Source organism: Xenopus laevis, chromosome 5L, assembly GCF_017654675.1.
Source record: "Xenopus laevis strain J_2021 chromosome 5L, Xenopus_laevis_v10.1, whole genome shotgun sequence".
In the NCBI taxonomy this organism is placed as follows: domain Eukaryota; kingdom Metazoa; phylum Chordata; class Amphibia; order Anura; family Pipidae; genus Xenopus; species Xenopus laevis.
In genome coordinates, this window is record NC_054379.1 from 80513167 (window position 1) to 80530520 (window position 17354).

The window sequence follows — 17354 nt, forward strand, 5'->3', positions numbered from 1 at the left end:
ACTTCGATAATACAGCCATAAAAAATGAATTCTTATTTTCTATCATCCCTTAGCATATTGTTGCTGTACATATGAATGGGAGAGACCATGCTGCTTGCCTCCCCTGTGACATTCTTTACCAGAAGCATTAACAAATCAAGGCACAAATAAATGCAATACTTAATCAGGCTTTATCCTTTCTTTTGCAGAATACTTAAAAATAACATTCTGTATTACTGAATAATAAACGTGTGTCTTTCAGAACACTATCAAAAAAAAGAAAAAGACTATGCAGTTTTGTAATGATAGTCAAAATTCACTTCTGTCCTTATAAATACACATACTTCTCGCTGATTCTTAGTTTTCACAGCCATCATAGAAAATAAAGGGGAATAATGAAGAGTCTTGCAAAAACCTGGAGCTGCATATACATAAGTTTGTATTAATGCAGCAAACAGAAGTACGTGATGTGGCACAGCTGCAATATTTCTTTCTATAACACTTCCCAATCTTTGTGACACCAGATACAAAATGAAATGTACTTTATGGTTGGACCTAAAAATCTTTTAACCTTATTGGATACAGTACATAAGTCCAGCTTTTCGATGTCTGGTTGTACAAATAGCACAAATTTTTAACAGGAAGCAATCGCCAAAAGCAGCAGTCTTTTAGCATGGCCTGATCCTGCCATAACTAGTTCACAAACACTGCAGCATTCCAGCTTTGGTGGCACTAATTCTGCTTAGCTTTCTTTGTGTTTGTTATATGTTCGCCTTCTGCTTCCATTATGTCTGTCTCTCTCTTTTTCAAGCCTATCATTTTTCTTATCTGCAGTTTACTAAGATCTTGCTTTTGCGTATGGATGCGCCCAAACTTGGTACCAAAAGCATCATGAGATATGTTCTTTTTCTTCTTTGCCTGTTCAAAATGAAAAAAAGTCAAAGTAAATAACTAACACTACAAGATATAAAAAAAAACCCTCATGGTGGATGAGATACTTCTAATTAGACAAATCAGCATGTACACAGTAACTCCATAGCAGAACATGGTAAAGAAAGTCTTATTCATAGAGATGCACTAAATACACTATTTTGGATTCGGCCGAACCCCCGAATCCTTTGCGTAAGATTTGGCTGAATACCGAAGCAAATCCAAATTTGCATATGTAAATTAGGGGAGAAGGGGAAACATTTTTTACTTCCTTGTTTTGTGACAAAAAGTCATTTGATCTCTCTCCCTGTCCCTAATTTGCATATGATGAAAAAGGCCAAATCCTGGCCTAATCCTGAACCAAATCCTGGATTTGGTGCATCCCTACTTATATTTGGGTCAAAATTTCCTTGGAAAAAAAAAAGCATGATTTAGATCCCTGATTTTTGCTAGGAGTGAGACATTTAACTGATGCACTGATCAGTCATCCTTTTATTTTAAACTCACTATTCATCTTTAAACTTTCATCTATTCTGGGCTCTCTTCCTAACTTTTAAGTGCAAAAAAATAATAAAGGAGGCCATTAAAAGTAATTTGTGTATTTCCTTTGATGACAGTAATGCTTGATACTGATTGAATATGAATTAATTACTTTAAGGACTTTGGGTTGTTTGAGGAAAAATCTATCCAAGTCATCAGAAGCCAGATGAGTCCTCCTGACCATAAAGTCAAACGAGGGTCCTATTTCTTCAAGTTCAATTCTTGGTGTCCTGCATCCAGATTTCTTCATTAGCACCCTAAAAGAGAAAAACATGTTTTTAATTTTTTTTCCTCTGTATTCCCCAGACACTGGCAAGCAAGCAGTAAAAATATAAACCTTACTTGTAGCTTTCCCATCAACTGCTATGAAATGCAAGACATGCTCTAGACCAGCCAGACGAACCCCAGTAATAGCGGGTCCTTGAAAGAAATCTGAAAATGTAAACAGGCATGCTAAGCAAAGCAAATCTATGCGTCGGTGACCCACCACCACCAGTACTATAGAAAACTGGAATTTCATAAGGCACAACAAATGTCTTTAGACTGCTAAAAGGGAGTTGTTTTTTTACAACGGTATTCTATATTAACAAAGTAGGAGTTGCAGGGCACATCACGGCTCTGCTGATGCAGCAGAACTATGCTCATGGGGTCTGGCAACAGTTGAATAGATTATTTCTCCCCACAGAGCAATTGGATCAGAAGATGACAATATGGGCAATAATGCTTTAACCTGCCAAGATGCCCAACCACATTAGTGTGGACAATCTGAGATAAGAGGTCGTACATGTCTTTTTACTGATTAACAGGTCAGAGGGCTTGTACTGGACATCACTCTATATGCACCTTGGTTCTCATTTGCAGCTTGTGAGAAACCACCACAACAAACACAGTATGGATATTTTATTCTATTCGGATACTGTTAAAATCCCTACAAGGTATTTACCAATGAGCAGACTTTTCAGCCGTCTGTAGTCTTCACTCATTTCAAAAGCATCTCCAGCAAATATCAGAAGTGGTTTGGTACCTTCAGGACACTTGCAATTCTGCAAAACATGGACTTGGTATTACATCAGGAATCTCCATTCAAACAGTATGATATACTAGTCTATTAGTTGTCCAGATAAACATTATAAAATTGATAACAATGCACATGGTTTAGTGAATAAAAGTATCTTTTAAAAAGCAAATCCAAAAATATACAGCCATGTTTATACTTGTATAGTTCCTACTATGCACAGGCTGCTCCATTTTCTTCCAGGAATAAACCATATTGAGTAACGGTAAACTACATGGGTGATTTTGATCAGGTTTTGTGGAAGTTTATCCGATCTTGCCACGCAACACCAGACAACAGCACAAGATATTGTAGGATGATATGAAATCTGATCCCCTAAAGCGAGTCTTTTGTTCATGCGTTTACATTCGACAGTCAATGTATTTCAATGAGAGAAAAAAAGTCTTTCCATCACCATCAGTTTTTCGTATGAAGACACAGCATATGTCGTATGGCAAATGTTTCATGTAGTTTACACATCATATTTTTGTATCAGTCTTGTTATATTTTAACCCATGCAACTACATCCGATTTGTAGGATGCATTGTGGATCTGACATCTGATATAATCGGACACAATCACTTGTGGAGTTAAACCATAAAGGTATGGAATCTATTAAGCACAATGCTTAGAAAATGGAGTTTCCCAGGGATTTTTATATCATGTGGAGCGTCATTCCTTAAGGCTACTATAAAAAAACAAATAATATTAACCCTATAGTACTGTTTCACCAGCAATACAGACTTATGCTTATAACTATGAAATGGGGAAAATTGTGCCCTATAGCACAATACATGCAAAAGAACCTGGCATATAGCAATGCCTATAGCAGAGCACGAATGAAACAACCAAATAGTACAATGATCTGTGTGCAGGTGGATCCTTAAAGGGGTTGTTCACCTTTCAGGTAACTTTTAGTATGAAATAGAGAGTGATATTCCAAGATAATTTGCAATTGGTTTTCATTTTTTATTATTTGTGGTTTTTGAGTTATTTCTCTTTTTATACAGCAGCTCTCCAGTTTACAATTTCAGCAATCTGGTTGCTAAAGTCCAAATTACCCTAGTAACCATGCATTGATTTGAATAAGAGACTGGGATATGAATAGGAGAGGGTCTGAATAGAAAGATGAGTAATAAAAAGTAGCAACAACAATAAATGTGTACAGAGCGTTTGTTTGTAGGTGGGGTCAGTGACCCCCATTTGAAAGCTGCAAGGAGTCAGAACAGGCAAATATTTCAAAAACTATAAAAATAAATAATGAAGACCAATTGAAAAGTTTTTAGAATTGGTAATTTTATAAAATACTAAAAGTTATCTTAAAGGTGAACCACCCCTTTAATGCAGATGTGCACTGCCAGATATTCAAGATGGGCATTTTCCTGCACTCATGGATCATTGCACAGTAATAAAGTGTCAGAATTCAGCAAAGTAAAAAGAGAATTTAAGTGTTGTGCAGTGGTTGGGTACAGGAGTGATTTAAAAAAAAAAAAAAGTAGCAGATAATAGTAGGTAAATATATTAGAGCATACATTTATTTCCTGTAATGAAACATACTTTTCCACTCCCAACTCAACCATATCTAGTACATGATAGTCATACATTCGGCCTGGCAAAAATAAACAAACATTAGTAGTATAGTACAGTATGCAGTTCATCACTTTGGCTAGAATGGCAGCCTAATTGTACTCGGGTCCTGACTAGGGCACTATGCCCAGTTTTTATGTTCTTCTAGTGTCTGTATGGGCTTCCTACAGGTACACACGTTTCCGCTCACACTCCGAAACAATGCAAGGGGGGTAAGCTCTAGATAAAACAGACCCTTGTGTGACCTATGCTGTACAGTGAGGCAGTGACTGCAACAAATAGTTTTTTCTACCCTTGCTTTCTTGTCTGCCATGGGTAACGCCATAGGAGAAAGGCCAGGGAAGGAGGGAGACTTAAAGCACGACTGGAGATTGAAGGCGGGAGGGGGAGCAAGAGTTGAGAGAGAGAGGTTCATTCCTTTAAAATAAATCAAGGATGAAAGTACAAGCTGTTTTGTATTTGCATTTTTTACCCAAGGGAGAGTGCCTGATCCCTTATCCAGAAAGCTCTAAGTTACGTGAAAACCATTTCCCAAAGAGTCCATGATGCCTTATCCAGAGAATCCCAGATCCCAAGCATTCTGCATAGTTGATCCCATACCTGTATTTGGTGCAGAGATCATACATGAGTCTTGGTGCAGGAAGGAAGGGTTTGGGTTCCTAGAGCACTGGGCTGATTTTTCGTTGGGGTACAACCTATACAGTCGTGACGGTTTGCACCTCAATGGAAGGGGGTCCGCGGTGCTAGGGGAAAGAATGGCTAAGAGGTTGGAGGAGTGTTTAAACTAGGCAAGAGGGGGGCGGGTGAGATAAAGAATTATGGGGAAGCTAGGGTAGACGGGGCAGTGGGGTTAGTAAGGGGTCATGGGGGAGGAGTAAGGGGGGCATACAGTTTACCAGCTAAGGAGGTCCCTCTGTTACAAGGAAAACAGAATAATACTAACTTAACGTATAATTCTTCACTAAGTAATGCAAATCTCAAAAGTAAAAGTAGTAACTTCCGTTGTATGCTGGCAAATGCACGGAGTTTGTCAGGTAAAATGGGAGACCTGGAATTAATTGCATGCTCTAAAAATTATGATATAATTGGTATCACTGAGACCAGGCACGTTTCAAGGGCTGCTGCCGCCTGAGGCAGCAGCCCCAATGCCGCCCCTCCTCCTGCTCCGCTCTTCTAACTACCAGCGTCGGAGCGGGTGGAGGAGGGGCCGCATCGCTAGTGCAGTGAGCGCTATTGTGCTCGCTGCGCTAGAAGAGCCGAATTTCCGTTTTAAAAAACGGAAATTCGGCTCTTAAAGTTACCAGAGGCGGCTTTTTGCCGCCCCTGGTAACTGGCCGCTCCGTGCCGCCTGAGGCAAGATTCTCACCTTGCCTCATGGCCGGAGCGGCCCTGACTGAGACCTGGTGGGATGAAACATGTGACTGGATTGTGAATTTAAATGGTTACACCCTTTTTAGGAGGGACAGAGGGATTAAAAAGGGTGGAGGAGTGTGTTTGTATGTAAAGCCTGAATTAAAGCAATGCGCTAAAGAAATAACAATAGCTGGCACTGGTGAGGGTGTAGAATAACTCTGGGTAGAGATTTTGACTGGGCAAAAGGTAACAAAAAGAATTATCATTGGTGTATGCTATAAACCACCTCGTATAAGTGTCGAGTATGAAGCCCAGCTACTCTTGCAGATACAAGCGGCTTCACAGCTGGGTCAAGTTGTTGCTATGGGTGACTTCAATTATCCAGACATTGACTGGGGTAATGGGGTTGCTAAGACAGAAAAAGCTAGTAGGTTTGTAAATATGCTGAATGACAACTTTTTATTCCAGCTCGTTCAAGAACCTACTAGGAATAACTCTCTTTTGGACCTTGTAATAACTAACAATACTGAACTCATCTCTAACATTTGTGTGGGGGAGCATTTAGGGAATAGTGATCATAACATGGTCTCCTTTGAGATTCTGTTGCAGAAGCAATTCTATAAGGGAGTAACTTAAACACTGAATTTCAGACATGCAAACTTTGACAGTATAAGGGCATCTCTGCAACATATTAAGTGGGAAATGCTTTTCTCAGGGTTAAACACAGAACAAAAATGGGAAGTCTTTAAAATGCTGCTTAATAAATATACTTGTCAGTATATTCCACTTGTAAGCAAGGAACGTCGTTGAGGTGGGTAAGAAAAGACGTGCTTTTAAGGCTTTCAAGTTAGCTGGTACAGCCGAAACATTTATAATGTACAAGGAGGCCAATAAATCATGCAAAGAAGCTATAAGGCAAGCTAAAATTGCTATAGAAAAGGATATTGCAGCAAGCAGTAAAAAAAATCCAAAATTATTTTTTAAATATGTTAATAGTAAAAAATTAAGCAGGAAGCGGTGGGACCCTTACTATCAGAGGGGGGTCAGCTGGTTGATGAGAACAAAATAAAAGCGCAGATTCTGAACTCATATTTTTCATCTGTCTACACAAATGAGGAATCAGTAAGTGAAGGTTTCCTTCTTAACAGTCACACATGAAGAAATTCAAAAGAGACTAGAACATGTTAAGATTAACAAAGGTCCAGGGCCAGATGGTATTCATCCCAGGGTAATTAGTGAGCTTAGCTCTGTGATTCCCAAACCTCTTTACTTAATTTTTCAGGATTCATTGAGATCTGGCATAGTGCAGAGAGACTGGCGAATTGCTAATGTGGTGCCTCTATTCAAAAAAGGATCCCGTTCTCAGCCTCAAAACTATAGGCCAGTTAGTCTGACGTCAGTGGTAGGAAAGCTTTTCGAAGGGTTAATAAAGGATAAGATACTGGACTTCATAGCAAATCATAATACTATGAGTTTGTGCCAGCATGGTTTTATGCTAATAGATCTTGCCAGACTAACTTAATTTCTTTTTATGAGAATGTAAGTAGAGACCTCGATTCTGGGATGGCAGTGGATGTGATTTACTTAGATTTTGCTAAAGCATTTGATACAGTGCCACACAAAAGGTTACTGGTTAAATTAAGGAATGTTGGCCTGGAACATAGTATTTGTACCTGGATAGAGAACTGGCTAAAAGATAGACTACAAAGAGTGGTGGTAAATGGAACATTTTCTAATTGGACCAGTGTTGTTAGTGGAGTACCGCAGGGCTCTGTACTAGGTCCCTTGCTTTTCAACTTGTTTATTAATGACCTGGAGGTGGGCATTGAAAGTACTGTTTCTATTTTTGCAGATGATACTAAATTGTGCAGAACTATAGGTTCCATGCAGGATGCTGCCACTTTGCAGAGTGATTTGTCTAAACTGGAAAACTGGGCTGGAAAATGAGGTTCAATGTTGATAAATGCAAGGTTATGCACTTTGGCAAAAATAATATGAATGCAAGTTATACACCAAATGGCAGTGTGTTGGGAGTTTCCTTAAATGAGAAGGATCTAGGGGTCTTTGTAGATAACACGTTGTCTAACTCTGGGCAGTGTCATTCTGTGGCTACTAAAGCAAATAAAGTTCTGTCTTGCATAAAAAAGGGCATTAACTCAAGGGATGAAAACATAATTATGCCTCTTTATAGGTCCCTGGTAAGGCCTCATCTGGAGTATGCAGTGCAGTTTTGGACTCCAGTCCTTAAGAGGGATATAAATAAGCTGGAGAGAGTGCAGAGACATGCAACTAAATTGGTTAGAGGGACGGAAGACTTAAATTATGAGGGTAGACTGTCAAGGTTGGGGTTGTTTTCTCTGGAAAAAAGGCGCTTGCGTGGGGACATGATTACACTTTACAAGTACATTAGAGGACATTATGGACAAATGGCAGGGGACCTTTTTACCCATAAAGTGGATCACCGCACCAGAGGCCACCCCTTTAGACTAGAAGAAAAGAACTTTCATTTGAAGCAACGTAGGGGGTTCTTCACAGTCAGGACAGTGAGGTTGTGGAATGCACTGCCGGGTGATGTTGTGATGGCTGATTCAGTTAATGCCTTTAAGAATGGCTTGGATGATTTTTTGGACAGACATAATATCAAAGGCTATTGTGATACTAAACTCTATCGTTAGTATAGGTATGGGTATATAGAATTTAATTAAAAGTAGAGAGGGGTGTATGTATGGATGCTGGGTTTTCATTTGGAGGGGTTGAACTTGATGGACTTTGTCTTTTTTCAACCCAATTTAACTATGTAACTATGTAACTATGAAGCAATTAAGGCAAGTTTACACTGCTGTGGTTGTCCACAAGGAAGGTCAGAAGATACACTTTGTCTTTGCCCCCCCCCATGCATATTTGTTGAAGGAGTACTTCATTCTCTACTGCAAGCTTTAGTTTTAGTTGTTGCTTTGTGTCCAACATCAAGGCTCTTGAAAGAAACTAAACCTCATCACGTAATTGGGTTCAAAATGAAGAAGATCTATACCTTCGATAATGCCTGCATTAGCACATAAACTTTTTTTCCTGGGCTTAGGGGTCAACTCACACTGTGCATATACAATATAAAAGTCACAATAAAAGGCTGAGTTTCACATTACATAGCAGATATAACCTCATTTTTTTCTGCTAATGATTTCCCACAATGCCTAAGCTTAGCTTTTCAAGAGCAACACTGAGCATGTGTAGTGCCACTGACATTAAAAGATGTGGAGCTACTGAGAAGAAACTTGAACACATGTTTCATTTATTTATAAGGCTGGAGCAGAAAGTTCACAATATAGAATGCAGCATATACTTTTGTAGGCTTTGGTTTTCCTTTTAGAATGTTAAGTATGTCAATCCAGAAGAGTGTTTGTCATTAGGGTAAATAAAGTCTGTGGCTGAAATCTAATGTGTCAAAAGCTTCCTTACAATAGACTAGCATTGACTAGGAGACATAGGCTTCAGTAATAGTGATAAGCAAGCTGGCCCTAACCTCTGCCAGCCCAACTTGAGACACTACAAATACTTAAATAACCTGTGCCTGCCATCACCAAAGAGAGCAGGGAGAGGCAGCCACAAATATATAAATTCAATTTGGCAGCAGTCTTAGACCAGGACAATTTGTTAGAGACAGCTAGAGTAGCAGTGTGGAGGATTCTGACCCTCTACCCAGTAAAGAGTCAACCTATGCACTGTGCAGGCCCGGATTTGTGGCAAGGCCACATAGGCCCGGGCCTAGGGCGGCGCAATTTCAGGGGCGGCCCAGCCGCATCAGTAACTAGCACTGGAGACTCACGTCAGTCTCCAGTGTTGTTCCCAAGTGTTAAGATGTGCGCATGCGCGCGCACACTGAGGGGGAAGAGGACGGCAACTGGAAGGGGAGGGACATCGCTGGACAGGGGGAAGCGGAAGTGGAGGTGACAGTGCTGGACAGGGGGAAGCGTAGGGGACAGCACAGTGCTGTTCCTGAGTGTTAAACTATGGTCCCTGTATAGGCCGAAGGCCCTGGAAGGCAAGGGGACATCGCTGGACAGGGGCAAACCAGAAGTGGAGGTAACAGTGCTGGACAGGGGAAGCGAAGGGGACGGCACCGGCAGGGGAGCGCAGGCGATGAGTAGAGCCGGCCTAGGGGTGGCAAGTTTGTAAATCCGGGCCTGGCACTGTGGATACTTCAAGTTTACTACCCAAATAATTCTCACCTTGGTGCTGAACACACAGTGTAGTAATTGCAGAACACAGAAATATATGCAGAATGAATGCATGGCCCATAGTGATACATTGTATCTTTATTTAAAAAAATATTGACAGTTCAGAAATTTCACATTTGGATGAGTGTTACATATTAACATTGCTCCATTTTCAGTACCACTTGCTGCACTAAAGTCCACATATCCGTATAAAAATGAAAAAAATGCCATGCAGCTTTATAAAATATCTCCGTTCTGGAATCGTGCAGCATTACAGCAGCATAACAGGACAGGGTTCTGGGGCACTGCAGGCACGGGAACGGCTCATAGAATTTAGAAGAGAACATAAGGCATTGGGAAGGAACGGGAACACAGATTTGGAGCAGACAACCAGCTACAAAAATATTATGGATATTCTTCCCTAAAAATCTGATTTTTGGTTTAAAGGAACAGTAGATCCAAAAATTAAAGTGTAATTCAAATAGAATGTACCGTTGCCCTGTATTAGTAAAATTGGTGTGTTTGCTTCAGAAACTCTACTATAGTTTATATAAACAAGCTGCTGTGTAGCCATGGGGGCAGCCATTTGTATTTGCCCAATACAGATGGTCCCTGTATTGTTAGAGAAGGTCCTTATACAGGATAGGAATTAACTTGTTCATATATGAACTGACTATTTTCTATCCCTGTACTGGACCTCATATGAAGTAGCAATAAAACAGCTGAGCACAGGATGATGGATTTCACACATCTTATATAAGAATAACTACTATCTCTAAAAATATGTCATTTAATGAGTTGCAAATTAGTTTCTATCTATTTAACATACCAAAAGGTTAATATATTGTGTGGGCCTTTACAAGGATGGGAAATAGCCAGCTCTATTAGAACAGACTAGATTCTATCCTTATTTGGGACCTCACTTTGAAGGTCCTTGTACTGGATGACATTTAGCTTTGTCAGTTTAGAATGGACTAATTCCTATTCTTTACTGGTACCTCACCACTAGAGGCATTTAGGTCCTTTCTAGGGATAGGAACTAGCTTACTGCCATATGAATCGTCTATTTCCTATCCACTAGAAGGATAAGCCTTTCTGAGGATAGGAACTAGTCACTACTGTATAGAATGGTCTAATTCCTATACTTTCCTGGTACCTCACCACTAGAGGCATTAGGTCCTTTCTAGGGATAGTTCACTGCCATGTGAATTGGCTATTTCCTATCCACTAGAGGGACAGTCCTTTCTGAGGATGGGAACTAGTCGCAACCCTTCCAAATCCTGGACTTGACCTGCTGACGTCATACGCAACGTCCGTCTATGGTACGCTCACCCAGGAACAGGAAGTGATGGCATACGTATAAACAATGCATTGTTATGAACTGATTAACTGGTACCATTTTATAGCTCATCTTCATAGTCACTGTATTGGGGTTGCTGTGCTATGCTTTTCACACAAGAATATCTCCTTCTGCGTTTTGGTTGATTACACAATACATACAACTTTTTTTCTTGCAGTGAATATAAAAGTACTTTTATTATGCTTATTTTTTTAGTTTCAGAGTTATTAAGCTTTTTAGTACAGGTAATGGGACCTGCTATCCAGAATGCTTGGGACCTGTGGTTTTCCGGATAAATTTATCTTTCTATATTTTGGAACTTCATGCCTTACTTATGATAGAAAATCACGTTAAACATTAAACGAAAAACATTAAATAAACCCAATAGACTTGCCTCCAATAAGGATTAATTATATCTTAGTTTGGATCAAGTACATGGTATTTGAATAATAATAATTTCAGATCACGTTGGTCAGCACTAGAGACTACGGAGAAAGGGAAAACAAATACCACTATACAAATACTCATCTAATGCAATATGTTGGTTTTTATGGAGAAAAAAAAAAAAAAAAAAAAATATATATATATATATATATATATATATATATATATGCACAGTTAAGTGTCTGTGTGCTGGAACACTGAGATCTATCCAACGTATTGCGCTAGGTGTGGTATTTGTTTTCCCTCTCTCTGTAGCCTCTGCCGCTGACCATTGTGATCTAAAGTTACTCTGTTTAGGAAAGACAAGAGAAGGGTCTTTTGAGGCTTCTGATCTTATGCCGAAATAGAGCAGATCAGAACAGTTTTCTGTTTTTGTTCTGAAATGTCTCTCCGACTGTATCCTCAATCTCAGTTACAGTTGGAGAAACTGACCAGTAAGTGGCAAATCATAATAAAAAATCATATAATTAAAAATCTTAGAGGAATTGTCATGGTTTTTATGGCATACTTCCCAACATGTGGCCCACACCCCCATTTTACACAATTGGAAGTTTATGGAAAGTCTGAACACATTTCTGGGGTTTTTAGGTTCGTGTTTTATGTGTTATTACAGTTTTGCTAATGAAGGTGACTTGCTTATATTAAATAGTTAAAATAGTATCTTTGCTTCTCTTATTAGTTACAAATGTATGTAAGTGGAAGCGCTGTGTATTTTGGGCTCTTTGCCAAAAAGCTTCTTGTTTAATTAAGTTTTAGAAACATTGTATCTTTTCCTGGCTTCAGTGCAGGAGATCAAAGGGAAACTCTGGACATTTCAGAAAGAAATCGAGACTGTCCTGGAAAAATGGGACAGTTGTTAGGTATGTCATGGTATAGTTTGTATTACTGAATTACACTGTGTACATTGCATGAATTCATTCTAATATTTAAAATGTTATTCTTGAACCAATAAATACATTTTAAATCTAAAGTTGTGTCTTAAAAGTCATTGGGGGAAATTTACTAAAGGACGAAGTGGCTAATGCTGGCGAAAATTCACCAGTGTGACGTCATTTCAGCACTTCGCCGATTTACTTACAGTCGCTGGCGTAATTTTGCAAAGGAGAATACATTACTGGCCTTGTGTAGTGTAATGTATTTGCTGCAGCATATACGCCCATTGTACTGTAACTGCACACCGTATGCTAATTAGCCAATGGTAGCGTAGCTTCCAACTGCTGAGCGTATTTTCACTAGCGCAAGTTCACCAGCATTCGTTACCCTGTGTGCAACTTCGGATCTTTGTGAATTAGTGTTGTCCAGGTGACTTTATGCCTGGCGAAGCCAGCGCTGGCAAATTTTCGCCAGTTAGTGAATTTGCCTCATTGTGCCTGGTCAGGTCTTTTCAGAAAGAGCCAGCATGTCACAATGGAATTGTATTCAGATAAGCTATTGTTTCTCCTACTCAGTGTAACTGAAGGAGTCTCAACTTGGGTTTGTCAAACTAAGAGAGAATTAATGAAGGTGTCAGGAAACTGTTAGCTGTTATCTGGTTACCTTCCCATTGTTCTATTCAGGGGTCACATGTCACATGACTAAGGTCATCTGGGAATCTAAGAACACAGATGTGTGTGCTTCAACCACCTCGTATAGGTTCCTTTCGGGCAGAGTGCAAAGCAGTGTATAGGCCCTTGCCATAGGCCAATTGTACAGCAAAACAGGAAAAACTGCAGCACCTCTTGTTTGAAAAATGTGAAAAATTTATTAAAGTTGGTCAGTAACAGGCAACGTTTCGGGCCTTGTCTTGCCCTTTCTCAAGCCTGCCTGATAGTGTGTGATACAAACATTTATCCCCCACACTGGGGGAGTGCACAATATCAGGACCCACCCCCAATTAAGTTTAACCCATCAAGTGAAGACTTCATGAAAGTCCAGTAAAGTCCAAGCGTTATGCATTCTCCGTGTATCTTGTCAGTCCAATTCCTTACTAGGTATTTAGTTGTACTTATAAGACAAAAATTTAAAAGTGACACTTAGTGATAAAAGTAAAACAATATATAAGGTTATAGACACTGCAGTACCTTTTACCCGGAGAGGATGGTTCCAAATGGAATCAAATGGAATCTCCTCGATGCAGTCCGGGATCATGTACCCATTCTTCATAAATGTTGATAACCTTAAAAGACAAAAATCATGTTCAGAAAATTGTAAAAATACAGTAAAAGGTTAAAACCAATCAGAACAAAAGAAGGTGTTGTCTGACCTAGGTGGAATAGAAAGGGTATTATAACTTAAATAAAGCACATAGGTGTATATTCCCTATTAAGGCCCTTGGGCCAAAGCGTACCCAATTTATTTATCCAGTACATTTCTTTTCTTTTGAGGACTTTCAACCGATCGCCCCCTCTTCTTAATTTGGGGACACCATCAATAATCTGAAATCTCAGCTGACTTGGTGTATGTTTTGCTGTATGGAAGTGTGCAGGTATAGGGAGTTCCAGGTCTTCGCATCTTATGGTTGATTTATGTTTTGAGATCCTGTCTTTTACTTTCTGGGTTGTTTCTCCCACATATCCTAGTCCACACGGGCATTTGATTAAATAGAACACATATGTAGATTCACATGTAAAAAATTCCTTAATACTGAATCTTTTCCCAGTGTGGGGATGTGTGAAGCTTTGTCCTTTGGTCACACTGTTACACTGTGCACAATTTAAGCAAGGGAAAGTTCCCGGTTTAATATCAGCTAGGTATTGCTGGCCCGTTTTTTTAGTTGGGCCAATATCTGCTTTTACTAAGGTGTCTCTGATATTCCTCCCTCTCCTATAAGCCATCAGTGGAGGAGAAGTGAACTCCTCAATGTCTGGGGAGCATTTTTGTAGTATATGCCAGTGTTTGCGTAAAACCATGGCTATGTGTTTACTGGCCGATGTATATTGGCTTACAAAAGCCAATCTCTTTTGTGTTTTGGGTATGTTTGGGAATCTAAGAACACGTCTAGCCTGACAGATTTCAAAATTCAGAATCCCTTTAAGCACTATTTTTAAAATATGTATATTGCTAAATTGCTTAAAAAAGCACCCTGAGCTATTTTACATTAAGCTTGAGTTTGGACAAAGTTGTATGTAGATGTATTTACCTACCATAGATTCTAAAAGCAGAACTATTGCAACAATGAAAATTTAATGAGTCATTTCATGGAAATAAGAGCTTTTCTAAATAGAAGTAAACATTCTGTACCTCTTATCAAATAGTTATTCTTTTCTATCCCACTCTTGCTAAGTTGTCTCCCATTTAGGAGGATTTATGTCAGTCTGTTATTTTGCAGCTAGCTATTATTGCTCACCCCAACGTAACCAGAAAGAGTGCACTTGATTTAAATGAATCACTTCTATAAACCTGCTTACTACATTAAAAGCTAATTCCTCATTGTGTTGAATGGGAATCACCGTAGGTAAAACATTTACATCGTTGGCAATTCCTGTTTAGCATAACAAAGAGGAATTCTTATACAGTGTTACACATTTAGTACTGAAGTCAGCCTGCAGGTGGCAGCTAAGGACTTCTAATGTGATTAAAAACTAAGGAAGGGGAAGAAAGCGGAGAAGAGAAATATTATTAAAGGGATACTCACAATGAATTTCTAGCTCTGCTTTGTTTTCAGGGCTACAGTAAACTGAATAAACAAAGGTCCGGGACTAGGGGTGCCACCTTTTAAAAAAAAAAAATTAACGGGCAGTGGTGGGGGCGGGAATTAAGGGGCGGACAGTGACGCAACAGGGGTGGAGCCATCGAGACGTGCCGCAAAAAGGGGCGGAGCCACTGGGTAGTGCTGCAACAGGGGTGGGGCCACGTCGCTTGAAGCTGAAGAAAATGTACGTTTTCAGTATTTTTTTTTTAATGTCTATTGGTTGACCTGTTTTACCAATATTTATTGAAATTGTATATGATCTGGGCCTCACGGGGCCCCTATAACTCCTGGCCCCCCCCTGCAGGGTCTGCTTCCTCTGTAGTTACACCCCTGGGACGGTGCAAGTTGGTGATCAGTCAGAGACATGGGTCTCCACAGATAGGGGCAAGGGCCCCCCTGGACATGTGTGTACGTGTGTGTGTGTGTGTAGGAACAGGTTGGCTGTGGGTTTTGCCTACAACATTCTCTTAGTGCATTTGCCCCTACAGTCCCTTGCCCTGCTGCTCCATTGTACCCCCCACCTATCCATGGCATCACTCTCTCTTTCCTCATTCTGCTGAGTTAACCCCACACTCACCTCTCTGTTGTTAATAACTCTCTGCCTCACTCTATATATCTGTATAGATAGAAATATCAATATTAAAGGAAAACTATACCCCCCCCAAACAATGTAGGTCTCTATAAAAAGATATTGCATAAAACAGCTCATATGTAAAACCCTGCTTCATGTAAATAAACCATTTTCACAATAATATACTTTTCTAGTAGTATGTGCCATTGGGTAATCATAAATAGAACATTGCCATTTTAAAAAATAAGGGCCGCCCCTGGGATCGTACGATTCACTGTGCACACAAACAAACCAAACAAACTATACTTGTTTGGTCACATGAGCCAATTAACAGACAGAGTTATGTCTTTTGTTTCAACACTTCTTCCTGTTACAGTTAGAGTTGTAGTATCAGGTGATCTCTGAGGCAACACACAGACCATCACAAAATGGTGGTTCAAGGCAAGAGATATAAAAGGGCAAGATTTGCTTAAATATATAGACCAGTTTGGTAAGATTCTTTAATATGCCCACTTAATATGTTGTAAACTGTTGCTTAAATATTCATTTTGGGGTATAGTTTTCCTTTAATATAATACAGTATATATTGTGCACCTCACCCCCTCTCCTGTCCTTTATCCACCTCATTGTTTTTTTTTGGATGACTTATCTTTTAACCTTTTTGCCACTCTGGGAACAAAGCAGCTTTCCCCTAGACTGAAATAGAATGTATAAACAGATTTTATACTAGTGAAATTTAGTTGTGCACAACCTCTTCCTGCTAAGGTTAATCTTCTTTATGTACAGGTTTTACATTTTTCAGAGCACCATAAAAAATGGTGTAGTCAGGAAATGTATTATGCATTTTATATTGGTGGGACCACAAAAAATGGTATAACATATGGAAAAATGTAACATTTTCTGCAGACGCCTATGGTCAGAGAAATGACTCCTAGCAACTGGTCAATGCCAGAATGTACTGTATATGAGTGGAAAGCAGCATGCTCAGTAGGATGTGGTATATGTGTTAACGGCAAGAGCCATTTGTCAGCCAATGCTTGCCTTCTGGGCACAAAGTCCGACTTGTTCAGGTCGATCAGGTTTTGTTTGATCTCTGCGGGTCCTTGCGCACCATTTTGGCATTCAAAGATTCCTGCAAATAAGTACTGTGGCATGACATTGTTTGAACACTACGGTGCAGCTTAAAGCAGATTTTTTTTTTTTTTTAAATGAGCCCTTTTTGAGGGTTTATTTAATAGCACCTTCCTGTACTAGCTCCTCCAATAATCCAAGGAGCACTGCAGGAGTTAATTATATATTGAATGAAGTACCCCCGATTGTAAAATATAAGGATATTATAAGAGTTGCATGATCATATAAAAGCACAAGGACGAAGGACTTCAAGAGGCCCATTTATCAAAGGTCAAAATTTCATGTGAATTTGAATATTCTCAATTCAACTAGGAGGTTAAGAATTTGAATGTCTAATATTCAATCAAATGGTTCCGACTCGAAAATTAGAATCACATTCGTTTTGTGCGAATAGTTTTTTCTCCTGAAAAAAAAAAAAAAACTCGAATGGCTCAACAGACCTCTGCCATTGATTTGTACATAAACTCGGCAGGTTTTAGGTGGCGAATATTCGAATTAGGACTGTTTTCATGGTCAAGGTATGATAAATCTCATTTAAATTT

At 39.5% G+C, this 17354-nt stretch overlaps 1 protein-coding gene across 1 annotated transcript; it reads right to left on the bottom strand.

The window, feature by feature from the left end:
* Window positions 1-333: 333 nt before the first annotated feature.
* On the bottom strand, window positions 334-16835 carry LOC121393903 (ribosome production factor 2 homolog). The gene is made up of 5 exons (XM_041563748.1): window positions 16723-16835; window positions 13501-13595; window positions 2393-2506; window positions 1562-1881; window positions 334-897 (listed from the first exon to the last, which is right to left on the bottom strand). The coding sequence occupies exons 1-5, from the start codon at window positions 16833-16835 to the stop codon at window positions 712-714; spliced, it is 828 nt and encodes a 275-aa protein (XP_041419682.1). The 3' UTR covers window positions 334-711.
* Between the last annotated feature and the right edge of the window lie 519 nt (window positions 16836-17354).

Coding starts and splice junctions, on each gene's coding strand:
- LOC121393903 (XM_041563748.1), bottom strand. CDS start 16,835: ATGCCACAGTACTTATTTGCAGGAATCTTTGAATGCCAAAATGGTGCG. Junction 13,596..16,722: donor TCGGACTTTGTGCCCAGAAG/GCAAGCATTGGC, acceptor TTGTCTTTTAAG/GTTATCAACATTTATGAAGA. Junction 898..1,561: donor AACAACCCAAAGTCCTTAAA/GTAATTAATTCA, acceptor CATTTTGAACAG/GCAAAGAAGAAAAAGAACAT.